Consider the following 18,502-nt stretch of genomic DNA (forward strand, 5'->3'; position numbering starts at 1 on the left):
AGACTATATTATAAAATACTAAAAACTAATTGCATACAGTATATTGGCAGCAATAATGCAGTAAAAAGGAGCTGAGGAAACCAAAGGTTCCAACTCAGACCATGCAGCAGTAAGAAGGAACTAGCGAGATGTCGGCCTGCGTGACCTTTTATGCCCTGAAGTCAGAGCACAAGCAGAGCTACGGCATGTGTGCAGGCCAATGGACACATGCCTGAGTTCATAATATTTTACAGGCAATGGTGGCACCATCATGTGAGGAAAGATGGGATTAAGTCCACAGCCAGAAATTTATTATGTGAGTGAATGGATTTATTTTCTCCAGATTTATTTAGAACTACCAAAAACCAGAAATGTCTCTCTCTCTAAGGAGACAATAATAAGTATAGTGGGACAGATGTGATTTTATCCTGCAAAGTTAAGGGTATTTTATAAAGGGCTTTGACGACAATTTTTGTGATGCTATATCCTTTAAACCATGTGCAAAGTGGCAAAATTAATTAATCTTAGCAACATTACCAAGCAGATCAATAACAGACATTAACAGATTAATAAGAATGCTTTGTTCTTAGTTTTTCACATTCAATTTCATTACTTCAGTGTAATATAAATGTCAAAATATTTACTAATATGGAATAACATTTATATAGCACAGCAGCATTTTAATAGCTCTGCAAAGCAGAAAGCGAGGAATGCTGTATCCAACAAACTGCTAGGGGATTTTCATCTCTCTAGATATTTATAGTACATATCACTGCGGCATCTGAGCACCTTACAAGAAAACGAATCAGGGATCCTTTTTCGGTGGTTCACTATCCCTTTCCCAAACACCCTGTTACACAACCTTTCCAGGACTTCCAGTCAATCAGCCTTCTAGCCTTGTCATTCGCTCTCAGCCCTCTCCTCACTGCCATCACTTCCCTTCCTTCATTGATATGGTTGTTGATTCTCTCCATGCTTCGCTTTCCTCCACCTTTAACTCTTCTGCCCCCCTTTCCGCAAGGTCCATCCTACCAACCTCCAAGACTTACTCACCCATAACACCTGCTTCTTTTGTCCCTGCTCTCATGCTGCAGAGTGTCTCTGGTGGAAATCCTGTGACCAGGCTGATTTCCTCCACTATAAATTTGTTCTCTCCTCCTCCAGTTCTGCCATCTTCCTAGCTAAATAACTGTCCTCCTTCAGCTTAGCTGAATCCCATGCCCACAATCCCAGCCACCTTTGACTCATCCTCTCCCCTACTTTTCTCTTTAAATTATTCCAATACAAGCATGCTTTAATTTCTCCCATCTTTAAACAAACACCCTTTGATCCCACTTCCTATTCCAACTACATCCACATTTCCTTTCTCCTTTTCATCTCTAAGCTCATTGAACACACTGACTACAATCGCTGTCTGGAGTAACTCTCTTCCAATTCTATTCCAGGACCTTTATAATATGGAATGAGCCCCTTGAAATCCACTGAAACAGCTCATGCCAAAATCTCTACTGAGATTCCACAAGTGGAATTCCACAAGTGAGGCACTATCCACTTGATCCTCTTGTTATGAATGAAGAGAAGCTGTACAGCAAAAAAAACATTACCAATTGTAACTTCTAGTTCTACTCTGCAAGGACCCACCCTGAACAACACCACCCTCTCCTTAGCATTCACATCCTTCAAATACTTTTAGAGTATTATGTATTCCCTCTGTTGTCCCTTATCGAAGTTACATACACTTAGGTTTTTAAATTTTACCCTGACAGTCAGGTTCTCAACCATCTAAAACTCATTTTTATCACTTATATGAATTTGCTCCAGTTTGTTACTTTCTGGTAATGACGTGACCAGAACTGAACCCAGGACTGCAGCTGCAACTTCACTAGTGATTTAGAGAGGGACCGCTGTTCCCCCTTGCTCTGCAGCACAATGATACAGTGCACAGCAAATTGGCTGAGTTCACAATTATCTTAAGTCCCTTTCAGAATTACCAGAAAATGTGGTCTAGTGGTGACAGTAAAGGAGTCTGCGTCAGGAATTTTGGGTTATACTTCCAACTCTGCCAATGACTTCATCTGTGCCTTGTGTTAGTTTTTTAACTTCTGGACCTCAGTGGGTATGTCTACACAGCAATTACACACTCGCGGGACTTGGGCTGCAGGGCTGTTTCATTGCTGTGTAGACTTCCGATGTGGGACTGGAGCCTGGGTTCTGGGAGCCTCCCACCTCGAAGGCTCCTACAGCCTGGGCTCCAGCCCAAGCCTGGAAGTCTACACAGCAACAAAACAGCCCCGCAGCCTCAGCCCTGCGAGCCCAAGTCAGCTGGCACGGGCCAGACACAGGTTTTTATTTGCTGTATAGACATCACAGTGTGTCTGCTTGTAAAATGATGAGATTACTGAATAAATGTTTATAGAGTGCTCAAAGATCCATGGACAAAACATGCTATAAAAAACACAGAGTAGTATTAGCATTTCCATGTTTCTCTCCAATATCATATGGATGCATTTCGGATTACTTCTGCTAGATGTGTTTGCTTGTAACTTTCCAAGCAGAACCACATTTTATTTTCTACCTATATTTCTGACCTGAATCTTCCAATCAATTGTTTGATTTTAAGGCAAGAAGGAACCATTATGCTCATCTCTGCTGACCTCCTGCATAAAAAACTGTAGAATTTCACCCAGTGATTCCTGTAACAAACCCAAATATTTATTCTTGATTTAAAGAATTCAAGTGATAAAGAATCTATCACATACCTAGGTAAGTTGCTCCAATGGTTAATTACTTTCTCTGTTTAAAACCTGCACATCTTTTAAGCCTGAATTTATTTATTTTACTGGCTCTTATTATGCTTGTCTGCAAAATTAAAAAGCCCTCTGCTAGCAGAATTCTCCTCCCACGCAGGTACTTATAGACTGATCAAATCACCTCTTGGATAAACTGAATTTACTGATTTTCTTTCGTCTCCCACTGGAAGGCAGGTTTTCCAGATGTCAAAATCATTCTTATAGCTCTTTTCTGAACCCTTTCCAATTCAGCAACATCCTTTTTGAACTGTTGATACTACAGTTGGAGACAGTATTCCAGGAACAGTGATAGTAGCTCTTCCATACTTCTATTCAATGTTCTGCTGTTTATACAGACAACATATTTTTTCTCTTAGCTACGACACCACACTGGCAGCTCATGCTCAGTTGGTTATGCACCATGAACACAGAGTCATTATTCTGAGTCATAGCTTTCCAAAAATCCAGTTCACCCCATTCTATAAGTGTGACCTAATATTCTTTGTGCCTAGATGTATGACTTTGCATTTGGCTGTATTAAAACATATATGTTATTCAAGTAAACCCAGTTTTCCATGTGATTCAGATTGCTGTTTCCATCATTATTTACTACTCTGCCAATTTTTGTGTCACCTGCTAACTTTACCAGCAGTGATTTTATATTTTCTTTCAAATCTTTGATGAAGATACTGAATAGCACTGGGGCCAAGAAGAAACCCTATATGCTTTGTACATACATACTATTGTGTAACAGCTTCCTAAACAAGATGCTTTTGCCTCCAATAAATATACAATTTTAAATACAACAAAAGAAAACCACCTTGCAAAAAAGTAAAAGCCTTAATTAATATCAGAAAGGCAACATTGTGTTTCACCTTCCACAGAGACCTTAGTGATTCAGTCTTTCACAAGGAAGGGAGAACATTTTCTGGATGAAGTATTTCAACAAATCTGCCTCATCACCTGAATTTTAAGGTACACGTCCTTAAGAAGAAAGTCTGGCCTGTAAAATAACCACTAGCAAAGCCACGAAACAGAAATAGTGTTAGATCCACTAAGGCAAAACAAAGGCAGGGTTATTTTAAGCTATACTTACAACAAACTGGTCAATATCTCTTTCAAGCCCCATGTTCGGCAAATCAGGCATCATGTGCGCCACCACTTTAAACCCCGCATCCTTGGCTAAGTGAAATGACTCACACACGGCCTTCACAGTATGTCCCCTGGAAAGAAGAAAAATTAATTAAAAAACTTACACACCTTAATGAATTGCAACCTTTCCGGTGTGGAATTCACTCCATCTAGATATCCATCTTAGCCCCATCCTCACTTTCAAACACCACCTAAATAAATGCACCCCCATCAACAAAGAACTATCCCCCTTATATTTAGGGCCTTTTCTTTTCCCTCCACCACGTAAGATTCCCCTCATTTGTGTGTGTGTGACTGGTTTTATGACTGTGGTTTTACTTTATTAGTAAAATATTGTGATGTTTTTATAAATCTGTTCTATGGTGAAATTATCTGGCACTTTGAATTGATTGGGGGGAGGCAACGGAGAGTCATTTCATAAATAAAAATTATTTCCTTATTAGAGGAGAGATCTGAGCTGCATCAATAACTCAACTACTTGATGCCTGGACTTACATTTGAATATTCTTCTGCCTTGCAGCAATTGGAAACACTCAAACAGCCCCACTAATGACTCACACTACATAATGGAAAAGTAATTTCCAAACATTTAGCCTAATTGGTTGTAATCTGACATTTAGCTACAAGCAAAATATGAACATTTAAAACAAAAATCCACCCCTACATGTTAAATGAAGAATGAAAGTAAACCAGAGCCATCTTAGGAGAGACTAGCGTGACCATCAATCAGCTCAAAAAAACAGACTTCAATTAATTGTTTTAGAGAGCTAAAGGGATATTCTAAAACACAGGAGTTGTGGGAGGGGGATGTCTGCATGAGCGGATTACAATAGAGCACAGAACCTTTTAGGCATATTGCAAGCATCTTCAGAAGTGCCAAAACCTTTAAAAAAATCTAATCTTAAAAAGGATTCCTTCTGTATAAGAGACAGCTACCTACTACCTTCCTCTTCTTCAGGGCCAGCAACAAAAACTCCATTTGCAGTTTCACTGGCAAACTTTCAAAACAGTAGTGACATGCAATTTAGAGATGCTGCAAAAAATCATTTCATCTGATGGACAAAACTGGATGGGAACTAAAAAGAGATCACAGAGGTGGATAACGGGGATACTGACTTTGAAAGATCCATCTCTGAATAGGCACAACAGCTGTGAAAGAGTCTGTAGAAAAACAGGGATAAGTGGGCTTGATAAGCTTGAAGACTGTGGCAGAAATCAGCATTAATGAATGTACCTGAGCTAAGAATCAGGTGACTTGGCTACTACTTTTTTAGTACAGTACATTGCTATTTACCTTTGTAAAGCTCTTTGACATCTAAGATTGAAAAGTGCTATATAAGGGTTAGTTATTTAGTTTACTTGACTGCTTGGTTTGCTCAATAGGCTAAAGTTATTCTTGAACATTACAGCTTTGCTCATCTGTTCAGGCATTGAATCTGGTACTCATGCAGCAAAGAGATTCTGTACCTTCATGCATCAGCCATAGTAAGACTAATCTTTGGGGGGGGAACTGGCTTCAGACTCAAATGTCAAGTCTCCACAAGAAAATGTCTGACATTTTCAATTACTGCACAATTGTCACCTCTAAGTTTAGTAAAAGGTAGTTTTTTTAAGCCAATTTCCATATTCCCATTTCTCTGTAATTACTTATGCTATTGGTTTATTAAAAATCTTAGGTAAAATAACTGGTGTGTGCGATGAGGATGAAGGGAAGCTTTATATAAATCTCCAAAAATACAAGTGTTCTGAAGTTAACAGGATCTCTAGTTCTACAAGAGTATGAAGCATATTTCTCCCCCAGCAGATTATGAGAATATGAGCTATAACATTCCAGGCGCTTTGGCAGTGATTTTGTCGTCACTGGTCCAGGGCCACAAAGAAGTTGTCAAGAAGTTCTTACTTACACACTTCCCAGCCTCTGAAAGTACTGTATATGTAGAATGATCCTGATTCAAGAATCAACAGGTTTAATTTCTGGCTATAAAATAGACTGCAATGAGTGTTGATTATAAACAAGTACCTGACCTGCCTCACACTCTGTGCCAAGTGCGCTGTCTCTTCTTTAAAATCCTTCAGGAATGACCACCATGACCTAATGCCATGCTTCCTGCACATATGGTACCTCTTCAGATTATTTTGTACAGATTTTAATGTACCATGTACCTACTCAATTCTTTGGATTGTAAATTTCTCAGGACAAGGACTCTAATGTTTGTTTGGGCACATCCTACTTACTTTACAAGCTTGTAGAGCTATAAAGACAGTACCCAGCACTATAAAATACTTATGGAACAGGAACATCAGTATAAAATTGTACAGAATTAGGCTGGCACTCTGAAGTATTTGTTCCCAGGCGTCTTATAAAGTACTCCACAAGACAAACAATAAGCAGTCACATTGAGCTTTACTCTGAAATATTCTTCTCACCTGTTGGTATCTCTGGCCACGTCCTCATAGACACTTTGCACTCCAATCTCCAACCTTGTGCAGCCGTATGACAACATGTCACTCAGGTGCCGCTTCAAGCAGTAATCAGGCCTGGTCTCTATGGTGATCCCAACACACTTTGTGAGGCTTCTTTCTGAGTACCTGTGAACAAAAACAAGCTTCTTGTTACGATCACAAATCAGTTACAGACTGTTCAAAACAGTCCAAAGATTTCCAGGTGTCAGCTTTTTACAATTTCCTCTTCAACTAAAACCAAGAAAAGAGAAACACACTATAGCCTGGCAATCAGAATGGACCCAACACTGTCACAATGTGAATATACATAGTTGTATACATCTACAATAAAAGTTTTACTCATTTTTTAATATTGAAGAAAGTGGAATATGCCTGGCTCACAAGGTTCTTTTAAACAATACTTGTTGGGAAGAGGAAGATATCCCCTGAACTGATCAAGCCCTTTTGTGCTAGCAGCAGTGAGAGGTGGGGCCTATATAAGAAGGGAAAGTCAAAATGGGAAATAAAAAGGTGAGCTGCGTTACACCACAACAGCCAGTCTGACATACCCAGCTAATACTTCTATTCAAGTAACTGAGGTGCATGTTTCTCCGAATTCTACAAAATTTTAGTTTAGATAAAGCTCTGTATAATCCACTCGTTTCCCGTTCCCAAGGAGTAAGGTTGAGCTCCAAGAGGCAGTAATGCCGAGTGCAAGAACAGGACTTAGAATAGATTTAGCTGGTGTGTTTTGATAAGGCCAGATACTTGCAGGCAGTCTACGCAAAAATCCACAGAGCATCTTTCCTCCTGGAGTTGAGTAACGCTCTGAGCTTCATTTACGTCTGACATTTCAACTCTTTTTCTTTATGGGACTAGATGCACAACACAGACTAACTGACATACGGTGTTACAAAAACCCTCCAACAAGAGAACAATATTCAGTAAGTTACTGCAAAGCTTAATTCAGTGATTGGGGCACAGGATAAAAATAAAAGTAATATTACTATTGATACTTGGATAAAACTGTCAGACATTAGAAAAAGGTTGTCTTTTAAAAACCCACTGTGAAATGTATTCTGATTTGTAAGACTTAAAAAGAAAAAATCTTGGCCTTGTTTACAAATAACTAATGGTCCCATATCAGATGGCATATATGCGTATTAAGGAATAAGCCACCTTCAGTATTGTGTAAAAATATAAAGAGAGGAGGAGAAAAGAAACAAAAATAATTAATTTTTTTCTCTTGAAGCAAATTAATAGCAAAGCTATGAAATGCTGAATATAATGAACACCAGAAGACCCCTAACTACCAGTGGTTACAAAAATACTGTTATGATTCCAGTGCAGCATGATAGCTAATGAAACTGTCTTGCTTAACTCCTTGTGTGCTGTAAATAAAAAAGTGTGGCTGAGTTAAAATAGTGAAATAAAAATAAAATGGATATTATAGTATCAAAGAGGGGAACCCAAGGGATTAAAACCAGGGAGATGTTTAATACAGCAGTTTCAGGATTCATAACTGGTAATGCCTACATCAGAATACTGATCATCAACACACCTTTCAAATCATCTGGTTAGCTCCCCACCCCCAATTTCCAAGATCCCTCCCAGAACAGTATCACCATTCTTCTGGAAAAGGACTAGCTGAATTTTCCTGGTCACTGTCAGTTTCCACTGGCTGGAATCTTACGCTACAAATGCCAGCCATAGCCAATTCACAAACAACTGGAAGGACTAAAATCATACTTTTCCCAACAAACCTCTCTGGGACTGGACATATTTTATGTCCAGAAGGAATGAAAGGCAGTGACAACATACATGGAAGGAAAGGACTAATACTGGTCAGTGCCTGTGCTCTATGTTTAGCAGCTTTCTATTTCTACAATTGAATTATGCTCATCAGCCACGCATCTGGCTACAATGTCTCTTGCATATATAAGTATCTATTCTATGAAGATTTTAAAAAACAAACAAACAAAAACCACAGCGCTCATACCGAGCAGGCCATTTTAAAACAAGAATCATTCATTGATACTGCAGTTTTTATTTGTTAATTTGCAAGGAGAAACAGAAGGCAGAAGTATATCCACTCAGCATTCTACTGCAAATGGTTCTGGTAAAAAATCTTGCTCGTTATTCCCTGAAACATGCAGATGCAAGAGAAATAAGAACGCTAGAGAGAGAGAGGAGGTTTTTCTCCTCCCATTAAGGTGAGAAATAACAAAGTAAGAGAACAATAGGATATTTTAACATCACTCCTGTTTGCAAAAGGATAAATCTATTTCACTTTGAACTTAACATTTAATTAAAGAGCGTTACAAAACTTGTAAAGTTATAAAGGGACATGGACATCTTTACAGCCACTTACAAAGCTGCTGAGATCTCCCCTCAATCAACCTCACTGTCTCCCTTTTAAGCTAATAGTTATCTTTGATTCATCAACTACTTCTTAGAACTGCTGCATTAAAAAAGTACAGCAAGAGAGAGGTAATCAAATCCCAAGCATCATGTTATAGGCTGAACTGGTGTATTGTGCTTTACTTTGTCTTTCTTAAAAAGATCAGGTATAAGCGACTGCCAAAGGCATGACAGTGACTTGATGGAACATTGGTCTAATCTGATATGATAAATTCTACAGCAGATGGAAGTGTCTGCCATGCCTCCAATATATTGTGAGCTGCCATAAATAAAGAGTAGAGGGAAATATCTTTTCAACCCTGCAAACACAGACAGAAGATTACTAAGTTTCAAAATACACCGAAAAACAATGAAACCTCAGATAATCATGGGAGGATAAATTAATATAAGAAAGGTTGATGCATAGATATTACGCCAGACACGTCAAAAATCAAAAACCAGAAAATAAGATGACAGAGAGTCACACTAGGAACTACAAAAGATTCTAATGAAATGGAAACCAAACACATCTACCGGAAGAATGGAAACTGACCCGAGTGAACATTGTTTAAAGTCATCCTAGACTTATATATCCCTTTTACTGTATGGAAGGTGTTGCTAAAGGACACCATTAACTTGAAGAATTACACTTCTCACTGAAAGTTCTGTACCCATGAGTTAACTGCAACACTTACAGTTGCAGAAAGAGAAAATAATTAACTTATTATTTTTCAATTTATTTTATGCATTTGACAGCAATTGGTGTTGTATCTCCATTACTGAAAAGACTCTTATAAAACTGTAGGCCTAACTTGACATGAGTAATTTGACATAAGACAGACCTCATTTCCAAGTAAGCATGACTGGGAAGGTGAATGGAAGACTAAGTTGTAAATAAGTGTGTAACAAGCATTATTCTGGAATCAGTCTAGCTAAGGTAAGCAGAAACACCTTGGTACTAGGGATAATGGACAAAATAAACCTGGAATGTAGAGATCAGTTTATACGTGAACGGCACATGGATAGAGCATGCTGTACAGGGATTGGTTCCAGAGACATAAATAAGCAAGTCACGAAGCACATGATGCAACGTATAATCAGGAATGCAGATGTTAGTAAACATGTAAGGAAAAGTTTCGCTGTATAACTTTAGATTTGTGATGTACCTTGCATCCAGCCCATGTTTGAGCCTGGCCAGCTTGACCATAGGGTTGCTGTATGCCAAATAAAGGTATCCGAGTCACGAATTCTGGAGTTTAACTGAGTTTTTGAGAACCAAGTGGAAAAGGGTTTCATGGGATGCCAACAAAAACATGTACTGTGGAGTACAGAAACCCTTATAAAAGAACAGGTAAGGAATGGGCGGGGGGGGGGGGGGGAAAAAAGGACATATTGTCTTAATGGTTCTCTACCAGATACTGGATTTTTTTAAATTAGTCAATATTAAAAAAGCCAAGTTGGCAGTGTTTCTATTTCAAAGTACAGTCAATGCATCAGAGCATTCACCTAGCCAGTAATCATGAGAAAGAAAGGATGGTCAGATTTATGCTCTGTGGTAAGGAGTTTCCTTCCTGATAGAAGAATAAATAGAAACCTTGACCATTCTAGGAGCCCACTACTGCTTTGCTATTCAGTTTATGCAAGAGAAGGTTAAAAGGTGACCTGATCTTTCGTCCATATATACCTACACAGGGAAACGATTTGATAGCAGAGGACTCTAATTTAGCAAAGACAGAACAAGATCCAACAGCTGGAAGCTGAAACTAGACAACTTCAAATTCCTAAGGAATAATTTTGTAACAATGAGATTAAGTGACCATTGGAAACAGTTATTAATAGATAAGGCCAGAAGGGACCACTGATCACCTAATCTGACCTCCTACATTAATACAGGTCATAAGATTTCACTGACTTAATTCCTGATGAAACCAGAGCATATCTTTTAGAAAAAGTATCCAATCTAGATTTAAGGATATCCAGTGATGGAGAATCTACTACGGCCCTTGGTAAAATGTTCCAATGGTTAATTACTCTCACTGTTAAAAAAATTTACACCTTACTTCCAGTCTGAATTTGTCTAGCTTCAACTTCCAGCCATTGGATTGTATTCTACCCTTCTCTGCTAGGTTGAAGAGTCGTCTTATCAGATTTCTGTTCCTCATGTAGATACTTACAGACTGTGATCAAGTCACCATTTAACCTTTTCTTTGATAACCTAAATGGATTGGGTTCCTTGAGTCTTCCATTATAAGACATGTTTTCTAACCCTTTAATCATTTTCGTGGCTCTTCAAATCCTCTCAGATTTATCAGCATCCTTCTTGAATTGTGTAAAGACCTGGACACAGTATTCCAGCAGCGGGGGCACTAGTACCAAATACAGAAGTAAAATAACCTCTTTACTCCAACTCAAGACTCCCCTGTTTATGCATCGAAGGATCACAGCCCTTTTGGCGACAGCATTGCACTAGGAACTGGTGTTCGGCTGGTTATTCACCATGAACCCCGCCGCCTTTTCCCAGGCTAGAGTCCTCCATCCGACAAACATACCCAGCATTCTTCATTCCTAGATGTGTAACTTTTTAAAAGATATGCTCTAGCCAATCAAAAGTTATGGACTTGACGCAGGAATCACTAGGAGAAATTCTACATCCTGTGTTATGCAGGTCTCAACAGTCCTGTAATGGGGTTGGGATGCATATGCACAATCGAGTGTGCCTGTTATGTCCCTTGGGCCCTTAAAACTTGAAGTTGTACTTGAAGGTCAAAGGTTTCCTCTTAATCATGAATCCCTACAGGAAGTTGCATATTATGCTTCCTGTTTCTTAGGCAAGCAGGGTCAGGGAAAGGGCTCTCTGCTTCTGTCAGGCAGAAGGCATGAAAGGGAGATATTTACAGAGAACAGGAACCAGAACAGCGTGATCCTATGGAATAAGGGCTGTAATGACTGTGACAACTGGAAACAAGGGCTGAGAGAAATGCCTGAGGTTCAGTGAGACAGTTGCTTTGTTTTGCATCTTTGCTTTTTAGTTTAAAAAAAAAAAAAAAAGCCCTGAGAAAGAAAGGAACTGGATCTGCACAGTTGTTTGGAGTATTTCACCTTCCCCAACCACTGGATCAACCTACCAGTTTTAAAAGTCCCTACTGGCTTTAAAAATGTATCAGTGTTTCCCAAATCTGATATACTCAGTTTGTTTTTGTAAATTCAGCCAGGACTCAGAGTGATGAAGTGTTCTTTCCTTTACAAAGATCAACGAAGATCTTATAGACCATATTATTTCCCCCAACCCCACCCCATTACACCTGTACACCCCTATAACTATCAGTAGATTTGCACAGATTTACTGACTGGAACATCAATTCTTCTGAGGGTGCACGTGGAGAAACATAATCCCCTTCTCTCCTACTCTGATGATTTTTGCAGGGCTCATAGGAGTAAAAAACAGTAAAATCTAATTTTAGTCACACTGAAGTAAGCAGATTTGACTCTGAATTTACACTGACAATTTTAAACAAAGCATTTAACAAAACCACTGTTTTTTTCTCAATTTCACTTTAGTTTGAAGGCAGTGATCACTTAAGGGACCCAAACGTCATACAATCAGCAACTATTTACATTTACAGTTCATATTACGATAGAGTCCAAAGGCACCAACCAGGATCTGGGTCCCAACATGTGAGGCACTATGCAGATGTAGAGAGTAAAACCTCTCTTTTATTAACTAAATAGGGACTGAGTTCATATAATCAAAAAGGTCAAAAAGCTCAACATCTCAAAATTACAGTAGGTATGGTACATAAGTGCAATATAGTGCACTGCCTCGCTTTCTTCTTGTCTTTCAAAACACTGCGATTTCCAATGCACTGAAGGCATAAGAACGTAAAAGGGTGTTAGTTTGTTCTTCGTCATCATCACTTTCATTATATGATTTTTTTTTCCTCATCGGCAAAATGGTTCCTATAAACAAGATTGGTGTTTATAAACGCAAGGTTCAACTGTAGTAAGACAGCCCTTTCCTAGAGCGCTTACAAGCCAAAATGCCCAAAAGATACGAGATAAGGATACAATGTACAAGCAAAGCAATCAAGGCAGGTGCAGGCCCATAACAGATGAATTCCATGCCTTGTGTGTCACATTTGCTTACATATTTTAACTGTATTGATAAAAAAGCCCTTGTTTTAGGGGATTTTACCTGGAACATTTGGGGTTCAAGTGGGGAAAAGGAAGAGTGAGTGGAGAGAGAAGGAGAACTGAGGGTCAGAGAAGGAGAAACGGGAGGATGAAAGGAGGGTGAGCAGTGTAACAGGGGCAGTGAGGTTGGGCAGTTGAGGGGTGACAATGTTAGGAGAGGGGATGAAAGGAAGGAGTAACGACCACCAAGGGCAATACAGCAAATAGTGGGGGGGGGGGGGGTAAGGGGAAGTCCAAAGTCAAGTTAAGAGATAACTCAACAATGTCAGGAGACTGTGAAGGCTCAGTATCCCAGGTGAGCCCTTCTGAGGGTGTCCTGGAAAACCTTGGTTTACTCCCTGTGCATTCAGCTCTAAGCAGTGCACTTTGGAAGAAGCCCCACAGGCTCCTCAGTTCCACTTTCAAATGGTTCCTGCCATCCCCAGCCTGGTCAAGAGAAATGCCAGTAAGTATATCTACACAGGGATAAAAAAAACCCAGCAGCTGGCCTGAGTCAGGCTCAGGCCCTGAGGCTGAAAAATCACTGTGCAGACCGGGATGGGCAAACTTTCTGTCCCGAGAGCCACGTTGGGGTTCCGAAACTGTATGGAGGGCCAGGTAGGGAAGGCTGTGCCTCCCCAAACAGCCTTGCCCCTGCCCCCTATCCGCCCCTCCCAATCCCCACCCTCTGACAGCCCCCCTCAGAAAAGACGGTTACTCACCATTGTAACTGTTGTTCTTCGAGATGTGTTGCTCCTATCCATTCCAGTTAGGTGTGCGCGCCGCGCGTGCACGGCTCTTCGGAACATTTTTAGCCTAGCAACACCGGCGGGCCGGCTGGGCGCCCCACTGGAGTGGCGCCGCTATAGCGCTAGTTATATACCCCAGCCGGCCCGTCCGCTCCTCAGTTCCTTCTTGCCGGCTACTCCGACAGTGGGGAAGGAGGGTGGTTCTGGAATGGATAGGAGCAACACATCTCGAAGAACAACAGTTACAACGGTGAGTAACCGTCTTTTCTTCTTCGAGTGATTGCTCCTATGCATTCCAGTTAGGTGATTCCCAAGCCTTACCTAGGCGGTGGAGTCGGAGTGAAACGTGGCAGAGTGCAAGACTGCGGAGCCAAAGGCTGCATCGTCTCTGGATTGCTGCACCAACGCGTAGTGGGAAGCGAAGGTGTGGACAGAAGACCAGGTGGCCGCTCTACAGATGTCCTGGATGGGGACATGGGCCAGGAAGGCGGCAGATGAGGCGTGCGCTCTCGTAGAGTGGGCGGTAAGACGGTTAGCTGGCACACCAGCCAGCTCGTAGCATGTTCTGATGCATGCAGTGACCCATGAGGAAATCCTCTGAGAGGAGACCGGCTTGCCTTTCATGCGCTCTGCAACTGCTATGAACAGTTGTGGCGAACGCCGGAAGGATTTTGTTCGATGTATGTAGAACGCAAGGGCCCTGCGGACATCCAGGGTGTGCAGCTGTTGATCCCGACTCGAGGCATGAGGCTTCGGGAAAAAAACGGGAAGGAAAATGTCCTGATTTACATGGAAGGCTGACACCACCTTAGGGAGGAAGGCCGGGTGAGGCCGAAGCTGGACCTTGTCCGCATGAAAGATGGTGTACGGAGGACCGGCCGTCAGGGCCTGGAGCTCGGAAACTCGCCTCGCTGAGGTTATGGCGACGAGAAAAGCTGTTTTCCACGACAGGTGGAGTAGCGAACACGTAGCCAAGGGCTCAAAGGGGGTTCTCATGAGCCTGCCCAAGACCAGATTCAGGTCCCAGGGCGGAGTTGGAGGCCGCACTGGCGGGAACAAACGCTCTAGACCCTTGAGGAAGCGGGAAACCGTCGGATCGGAGAAGATGGACCGGTGACCGACGGGCGGCCTGAAGGCAGATATCGCCGCCAGGTGCACCTTTAACGATGAGACCACAAGACCCTGCTCTTTAAGTGACCAGAGGTAGTCCAGGATCGTTGGGATAGGTACGACGAATGGATTCATGTCCCTCTGGTCGCACCATATGGCGAATCGCTTCCATTTAGAGAGGTAGGTCGAGCGAGTAGAGGGCTTTCTGCTCTCCAGCAGGACCCGCTGGACCGCCGCCGAACAGGCCCGCTCAGCGTGGGTCAACCACTCAGGTACCAGGCTGTCAGATGGAGGGACTGCAGGTCCGGGTGGCGGAGCCTGCCGAAGTCCTGCGTTATCAGGTCCGGCCATAAGGGTAGAGGGATGGGATCTCGTACCGATAGCTCGAGCAGCAGAGTGTACCAGTGCTGTCTCGGCCAGGCCGGAGCAACGAGTATGAGGCAGGCTCTGTCCCTCCGAAGCTTGAGAAGCACCCGATGTACGAGCGGGAACAGAGGGAAGGCATACAGTAGGTGACCCGTCCAGGGGCAGAGGAATGCGTCCGACAGGGAGCCCGGGGCGCGACCCTGGTACGAGCAGAACTGGTGGCACTTCCTGTTCTCTCTGGAGGCGAACAGGTCTATCCGGGGAAACCCCCACCTCCGGAAAATCGTGTGAACCACATCTGGGTGGAGGGACCACTCGTGGGACAGCAACGACCTGCTGAGATGGTCGGCCAGCGTGTTCTGCACCCCTGGAAGATAGGACGCCACCAGGTGAATGGAGTGGGCTATGCAGAAGTCCCACAGTAGCATCGCCTCCGTGCACAGCGGGGAAGATCGGGCTCCACCCTGCTTGTTGACATAAAACATCGCCGTTGTGTTGTCCGTCAACACCGCGACACAACGCCCTTGGAGACTGGGGCAAAAGGCTTGACAGGCGAGGCGAATCGCCCGGAGCTCTCTGACATTGATATGGAGGGAGAGCTCTCGGGGCGACCAAAGGCCTTGGGTGTGCAGGTCGGCTAGGTGCGCCCCCCACCCCAGCTCTGACGCATCTGTGGTCAGAGTGACGGATGGTTGAGGAGGGCGGAAAGAGACTCCGGCACACACGACTGCTGGGTCCAGCCACCAGGTGAGCGAAGCGAGGGCCGGCTTCGTGGGCGTGACTACCATATCGATGGAGTCGCGGTGGGGCCGGTACACTGACGCAAGCCAAATTTGAAACGGGCGAAGGTGCAACCTCGCGTACTGAGTGACGAACGTACACGAAGCCATGTGGCCCAGAAGGCGGAGGCAGGAACGCACCGTTGTCCGTGGGAAAGATTGTAGGTCTCGAACTAGAGAGACCAGAGACTGATGCTGAGGTTGGGGCAGGCAGGCCCTGGCCACATTGGAATCCAGGACCGCACCGATGAACTCCACTCTTTGCGAAGGGGTCAACATCGACTTCTCGGCATTTATCATAAGCCCTAGACGCTGAAACAGGGCTAGGACCGTGGCCATGTGGGACGCCACCAGTTGGTGGGATGGTCCTCGGACTAGCCAGTCGTCGAGATAGGGGTAGACATGTATCCGACGACGGCGGATGGCCGCGGCCACCACTGCCATGCACTTGGTGAATACCCTTGGCGCTGTAGAGAGGCCGAAGGGCAGCACTGTGAACTGGTAGTGCGTATTGTTGACAATGAAACGCAGGTAGCGCCGATGAGGAGGGTAAATGGCGACATGAAAATACGCGTCCTTCATGTCGAGGGCGGCAAACCAGTCTCCCGGATCCAGGGAGGGAATGATAGTTCCCAGGGTCACCATGCGAAACTTGAGCTTGACAAGGTATTTGTTGAGCTCTCGGAGGTCGAGTATGGGTCGTAGGCCTCCCTTCGCCTTGGGGATTAAGAAATATCGGGAATAAAATCCCCTGCCTCGCAGATCGCTCGGCACCTCCTCTATAGCACCCAAGCTCAGTAGAGACTCGACCTCTTGTAGGAGGACTTGCTCGTGAGAGGGGTCCCTGAAGAGGGACAGGGTGGGTGGGTGGGGGCGAAACAAACTGAAGATGGTAACCAGACTTTACCGTGCGTAGCACCCAGTTGTCCGATGTAATCTGGGACCACGCCGGGAGGAAGCGGGAAAGACGATTGAAAAATAATGGGGAAGGATCCAGAGGAGAGACTGATGGGCCGTCCTCGGGTGTCCCATCAAAACGCCTGCTTCGGCCCTTGGGGGGTCTTGGAAGGCGCCTGGGACTGGGTACGCCGATTGCCTGATGGTCTACGGCGGTTCAGTCTGCCCCTGCGTGCATTATCAGGCCGTGACCTGGACTGATTGAACGGGCGAAAGGGCTGCTGCCTGAAGGGTCTCCGCTGTGTCGCAGGCGTGTGCATGCCCAGTGTGCGGATGGCAATGCGCCCATCCTTAAGGGTCTGGATTCTGGAGTCCGTTTTCTCCGAGAATAGGCCCTTGGTATCGAAGGGCAAGTCCTGCAATGTATATTGAACCTCTGGCGGCAAGGTGGACGATTGCAGCCAGGAGATCCTTCTCATTGTTACTCCCGATGCCAAGGTCCTGGCTCCGGAGTCTGCAGAGTCCAGTGAGCCCTGAATGGAGGATCTGGTAGCTTTCTTGCCCTCTTCTAGCAAGGCTGAGAACTCCTGCCTGGAGGATGTTGGAACCAACTCTGTAAACTTAGAGAGGGCCACGAAATTATCGTAGGCATAGCGGGCCAGGAGAACCAACTGATTGGCTATGCGTAATTGGAGGCCGCCAGCCGAATAGACCTTTCGGCCCAACAGGTCCATCCTGCGCACGTCCTTGGACTTAGGTGCAGGCGCAGGTTGCCCATTTCTTTCCCGGTCATTCACCGACTGTACCACTAGGGAGTCCGGGGCCGGGTGGGTGTACAGGTACTCGTAACCAGTCGGGGGTACCGAGTACTTCCGCTCCACTCCGCGGGCAGTGGGAGGGATGGACACAGGTGACTGCCAGAGTGTGGTGGCATTTCTCTGGATAGTCCGAACAAAAGGCAGGGCCACTCGCATGGGGGCCTCCGTTCCGACCACATTAGTGATCGGGTCCTCGTCCTCGATGACCTCTGCTACCGGGAGGTTAATAGCTTGTGCCACCCGACGAAGGAGGTCCTGATGGGCACGTAAGTCAATCGGTGAGGGATCGGATGACGAGGATCCCGCCACCGCCTCGTCGGGCGAGGAAGACGAGGAATGGGCCTGACCAATGGGAAGTGGCTGAGGCTCGTCCATGGGGTGCGAGGCCGCCGCCTCCACGGGATGTTCCGTCTGCGCCGGCGGCGGTGGAACCTCAACCGGAGGCGATGGAGGGGGCCTGCTGACGGTGGCTTCCGGCACCCTATGGTCGGAAGGCCCCTGTTGCGGGAGGAAGGGGGCGCCTTGAGCCTCGTGACCAGCCCAGGGGGTCCAGAAACCCCATTGCTGAGGACCCAGGTCTTGTCCTTGTGGGTCTGCAGGGTAATCTGCACCGCTGCTGTCGTGTGAAGCGACCGATGGTTGGCGGGAAGGCCATGGGGGGGCAGAGGCGCTCAGGGACTGCTCCGTCGATGCCACCAGTCTGTCCATGGACGGTGCCGGGTACCGGTGCCGATCGTCTCGGTGCCGGGAGCGCGAGCGGGACCTTCGACCGCGAGAGTACCGGGAGGTCGACCGCGATCTCGACCGTCGTCGACGGGAGCGGCTTCGAGAACGGCGTCGGGAGCGGTGCT

General features: G+C 44.8%; 1 protein-coding gene across 3 annotated transcripts in view; it reads right to left on the reverse strand.

Annotated features, from left to right (window-relative positions):
• The window catches only part of ELP3 (elongator acetyltransferase complex subunit 3), a 131,668-nt gene that overhangs the window by 74,430 nt on the left and 38,736 nt on the right, over positions 1-18,502 (reverse strand). For all 3 annotated transcript variants that reach the window (XM_045011482.1, XM_045011484.1, XM_045011483.1), the window contains exons 8-9: positions 6,348-6,509; positions 3,865-3,991 (exon numbers count right to left, since the gene is read on the reverse strand). In XM_045011482.1, coding sequence (XP_044867417.1) covers positions 3,865-3,991; positions 6,348-6,509 — 289 coding nt within the window. The remainder of the gene's footprint in view (positions 1-3,864; positions 3,992-6,347; positions 6,510-18,502) is intronic.

Source organism: Mauremys mutica, chromosome 3 (genome assembly GCF_020497125.1).
Source record: "Mauremys mutica isolate MM-2020 ecotype Southern chromosome 3, ASM2049712v1, whole genome shotgun sequence".
Classification (NCBI taxonomy): domain Eukaryota; kingdom Metazoa; phylum Chordata; order Testudines; family Geoemydidae; genus Mauremys; species Mauremys mutica.